The 5,428-nt window shown below is 30.8% G+C and overlaps 1 protein-coding gene across 1 annotated transcript in view; it reads left to right on the forward strand.

The window, feature by feature from the left end:
• The first annotated feature begins 4,265 nt into the window (after positions 1–4,265).
• The window catches only part of LOC106461449, a 47,218-nt gene continuing 46,055 nt past the window's right edge, over positions 4,266–5,428 (forward strand). The window contains exon 1 of the mRNA XM_013921272.2: positions 4,266–4,545. Coding sequence (XP_013776726.1) covers positions 4,330–4,545 — 216 coding nt within the window. The 5' untranslated portion in view covers positions 4,266–4,329. The remainder of the gene's footprint in view (positions 4,546–5,428) is intronic.

Raw genomic sequence — 5,428 nt, forward strand, 5'->3', positions numbered from 1 at the left:
ATAGTAGTATTTCTTCTTTGAGTGTGTAGATATAAATTAGGAAGATAATCTGGGTTTACAATGGTATTTAGTTTTTTATTGTAGTTATATGATTTATGGCTATATCGTCAAGAAAAATAGATTTGATAAGGACATATCCACTATTAAACAATAACAATTATTTAATTTTATTTAGGTGACGTATGGATAAGTCATGAATAAGGAGAATGATATGACATTGCTGTCAACTTTACACAGGCAGACAAGGAAGAGAAAAGATGTTTTCAAAAGATCAGCACCCCAGTGGTACAGCGATATGTCTGCGGACTTACAACGCTAGAAATCGGGTTTCCATACCCGTGGTGGGCAGAATACAGATAGCCCATTGTGTAGCAGAAAGCTACATACAAATCAAAAGACCATGACCAATAAGTTACAATAAATAGTTTTTCGTTAACTATAAATATGTTGGTAAGAAATATTGATTTTATACCATCCTAAACAAATGCCATAAACAGATTTTTTTTGTGGACAGTAACTCGTGACATAAGGTTTCTGTAGGAAAAAATACCTGCATAATTTATCAGGTGTAGAATACATTGTAAAGATTTATTTGGTTTTATACATATGACAGTTAAATTTCTCAGAACTGGTTGCAGACGGTGAATGTACATTGTAAAGAGTTCTTTGGTTTTATGCATATGACAGTTAACTTTTTCAGAAATGGTTGCAGACGGTGAATGTACATTGTAAAGAGTTCTTTGGTTTTATACATATGACAGTTAACTTTTTCAGAACTGGTTGCAGACGGTGAATGTACATTGTAAAGATTTCTTTGGTTTTATACATATGACAGTTAACTTTTTCAGAACTGGTTGCAGACGGTGAATGTACATTGTAAAGATTTCTTTGGTTTTATACATATGACAGTTAACTTTCTCAGAACTGGTTGCAGACGGTGAATGGCAATTTTAGATGAGGAATGTAGTGGGATAAAACTTCCATTCCTTCAGTAATATCTTATTTTATTTTTATATGTGAGTCTTGTAAATAAAGGTTAAATCTTATAGATGGTTTATCACTGTCGCTGTTGTGATCCTACTTCACAAATATCTCTGTTACTAAGACACATTTTACTATTCACATACAATAATTTTTACCTCGTCCCTTACGAGTAATTTGTTTTTGGCTTGTTTGACTTTAAAAAATGACACCGAAGATCGAGTTTTAACTATATATGTTTATTAACTTATATATCCAGTTCATAATTTGTTTATATGTTTATTGTCCAATATATTCAGTTCATGATTAGTATATATATATATATATATATATTATTTTTTAACCAGTTCATGATTTACATATATGATTATTAACTTATATATCCAGATCATGATTTCTATTCATGTTTATTAACTTATATATCCAGTTCATGATTTCTATTCATGTTTATTAACTTATATATCCAGTTCATGATTTTTATACATGTTTATTAACTTATATATCCAGTTCATGATTTCTATTCATGTTTATTAACTTATATATCCAGTTCATGATTTGTGTGTACATGTTTATTAATTTATATATCTAATTTTATATTTTTTCTTCTCAGGCTGTGAGATATAGTACCAAATCGAATGATTTTGTACATTACAGTTCTTCTTGAAATGATACCCAATCGAATGACTTTATATATTTCACTTCTTGTTCTTCATCACTCTTTTGGTAAGTGCAGCGGTGTTCATGTTAGAAATATTTATCGGCCTGCCAATCGTTCTACAAACAGTAAATCAGGAAAGTGCTCACATTTTGTTAGGGAGGGTAAGTTACTGTGCTATCACTTTCTTAATGTAACCTGTTACGAAGACGGATGAATGACATCAAACTGGTGAAATACTTCACCTCAAATTGTCTTTACGTGCGAACCCAGTGAACTGGGTTGTTCAATCTTCACTACGAACTGTGCCTTTTAAAGAATAATTTCACAAACGTTTAAGCCAACTCAATTCTCAAGTAATTAATAATTCTACTGTCTTTTCTATTCTGAAAAGTTTGGAATCACCTTCTGATTTCATATCTTATAAGAATAATATATATGTGGAACATGGGACTAGGCTTTTAGTAAATTGGACAAAACAAATGTGGGTATGAGCATGATAGCTTTGATTTTTTTAAACAGATTTCAAGTTGAAGACGACTTCTCTCTCTCTAATACAGAGTTCTTTACGAGGCAATAGTTCGGAGCTAGATTACAAGGATAACTAAGCCTTTGTTATTTATAATGTATTGAGATAAACAGAAACGTTCTACAGTGTTTATGGAAGATCTATTTTATTACGGGACACAAAATAATGAAGATATATTAAGTGTCACTAAACTTATATCACACTGTGTATTGACGGATTCAAGGCCAATGAAAAAATAAATATTATTTTACATGATATAAAAGTTTCAACTAATAACATTGTTACGGTAATTTGAAATTTAATGTGACAATGTTAAATGTCAAACATAAGAATATTGTGAATTTTAGTGACACATAAATGAAACAACAGAAAGTAGTATATGGGAAATTAATGAGATATGCGTCACTTCTCTTCATGTGACACCAGGTACTATTGATACCCTAAAAACAGAGGAATAGTCGAAGATATCCCACGACCTTAGTAATATTTTGTTTTTAAACAATTTCAGTGCCAGGCTGCTCCTGCTGGTCATGGTGACTACACGTTCTGTAATGATGTCAAATGTCATGAACCCTAACAAATGTTCATTTAGAGATGAGCTATGAGATTAGGTTCTAGCATTTCAGATCATGTTCATTTAGAGATGAGCTATGAGATTAGGTTCTTGCATTTGAGATCATGTTCATTTAGAGATGAGCTATGAGATTAGGTTCTAGCATTTCAGATCATGTTCATTTAGAGATGAGCTATGAGATTAGGTTCTTGCATTTCAGATCATATGATACACTTGCATAAGATTAATTCGCTATACAACTGGCATAATTTAAAAACTGAGGTTTTCATTATCTTACTTAAGATGTATAGATCCTAATTTTCGCTTAATTGTTTTGTGCAGTATAATTAGCTCATAGTTAAGAAGGCAATCGTAAAGTGAGCGTGTTTTTTATGCTTCATCAGGTTTTGGATTACATGCTAATTATATCAGTTTCTTATATATCACCTACAAAACACAATCGGTTAAGTCATTTATTAACAGGCCTCACTCCTTGTAAAACTGATTGGTAACAATCTATTTCATTGTAAGAAAAAAAAGAAAAGATGTTTTACGTGTAAATCTAACTAATAATACATGTATAAATTACTAATAAACTTTTTACTTTTAATGCTAATTAGTAATTACATATTTTATTAGTGCAATCTGATTGATAATAACATACTGATATTTTTACTGGTAAAGATAAACATATTTGTACTTATTGTTACAACTGAGTTGCGGCATCTTTTAACATTTAAAGTTCATATAAGGAGAAGAAAAAAGTGTGAAGCTATATAAATATTTTCCCTGAAACAATAATAAAACATACGAACCGCTCAGTTCGTCCACATGATTTCTTAATTTTCAAAGTACGTATGAATTCATTGTGTTATTGTAAAGGAGCAAAAATGTGCATATTTTTGTTTTATAATTTCAAAATTTTTATTTTGTGTTATTTTAACATGTATTAAAACATTGCTTTAAAAAGATGTTGTTTAATATGAATTAAATGGAAAATATCAGACTTTTCCACAAGCCACTTCTTACACATAACTGGAATATGCCTTGGTGAATTAAGTATCTAATTCTAAATTACTCCCATATTTTATGTTTAACATTAGGTAATTTTATTGTTAACTTAGGAAAGGTTTTAAAAGGTCAATCTAAAACACATATAACCAATACCCATTTAGATTAAACGCAGTTAAGCCAGAATATAAAGTTTTGAATTGTAATTTTAAAAGATAACAAAAGGTTCACAGGATTTGATATTATTTGGCATTCTTTGAAAGAGATGGTGTACAGACCATAATGCGATACATAACATGAGATTCTATTAGTACATAAATTATATTCTTAGCAGGAAGCTTTAAACTTCCCATAGCGTTTCTATCTTATCACATGCTCTATTAACTTACTTATCTTGAAATCGTAATAAAAATGATATTATATTTTTAAAGAAATCAGAATTCAGAGCATGCACCTACCACACTTGAGCGCCATCTCGTAGTAGCTGAAGTAAATATAAAACCTGCTTCCGCACGATACTCTCATCACAAGTTCGCTTTCTCGCGGTTACGACACAGGCTTGTGCTGTAGGTGTGGTAACAGAGACTTTCACTGGCTGCAATGTTTTGCTTTCTCTTGGTGTTGTTGTTAGCGTGTGGAACCGTGAAGAGCACTCTGATAGAAGAGAACCGACATTCTCTCCATATTGATGAGGACACCAGGAATGATCTGCTCAAGTTTGTGGTGACCAACATCGAGAAGCTAAAGGTAGAACACGAAGAACTGGACGAATGCCACGGTTTAGAAATCGTCAGTTTACTACGCATAGAAAAAGAGGTAGAGTTATTTAGTCATTCATTAGAACCTATGCAAACAAACTCGAGAATCTATGAAATTTTGATAAATATATTTAAAAGTAATATTAATACAATTAGCTAGATGCTTCGCGTTCAACACACGAAATAAATATCACACTGTGTTAATATAGTCGTGGTGCAACTTACCCTTCTTATCATTCGTACTTTATGTTGCGAAATGTTCAGGTTTTTCTAGCAACATTAAGTTTATACTCCATTAACTGGTCACACGTTGATTTATGTATTAAGTAATAAGTACAAGATAATAATTTATCCTTTGCCGTCTAAGTTGCATACGAAATTAACGCATATGAAGTTCCTTCCTACTCTTAGTATAGATTTTACTATAGTAATGTAAGTATAATATCATTCTGCTCTTCACGTCGCTTCAACTTGAAACAATGCGGGTACTACTATTCCCACTTTTACATCTGTTCGTTTTCAAACAATAAATGTACTACTATTCCCACTTTTACATTTGTTCATTTTCAAACAATATATGTATTATTATTCCCCCTTTTACATCTGTTCATTTTCAAATAATAAATATACTACCATTCCCATTTTTACATCTGTTCGTTTTCAAACAATAAATGTACTACCATTCCCACTTTTACATTTATTCATTTTCAAGCAATAAATATATTTTCATTTCCCCCTTTTACATCTGTTCATTTTCAAATAATTAATGTACTACTATTCCCACTTTTACATCTGTTTATTTTCAAACAATAAATGTGCTACTATTCCCACTTTTTACATCTGTTTATTTTCAAACAATAAATGTGCTACTATTCCCACTTTTTACATCTGTTCATTTTCAAACAATAAATGTACTACTATTCCCACTTTTACATTTATTC

Source organism: Limulus polyphemus, unplaced genomic scaffold, assembly GCF_000517525.1.
Source record: "Limulus polyphemus unplaced genomic scaffold, Limulus_polyphemus-2.1.2 Scaffold963, whole genome shotgun sequence".
Lineage (NCBI taxonomy): Eukaryota > Metazoa > Arthropoda > Merostomata > Xiphosura > Limulidae > Limulus > Limulus polyphemus.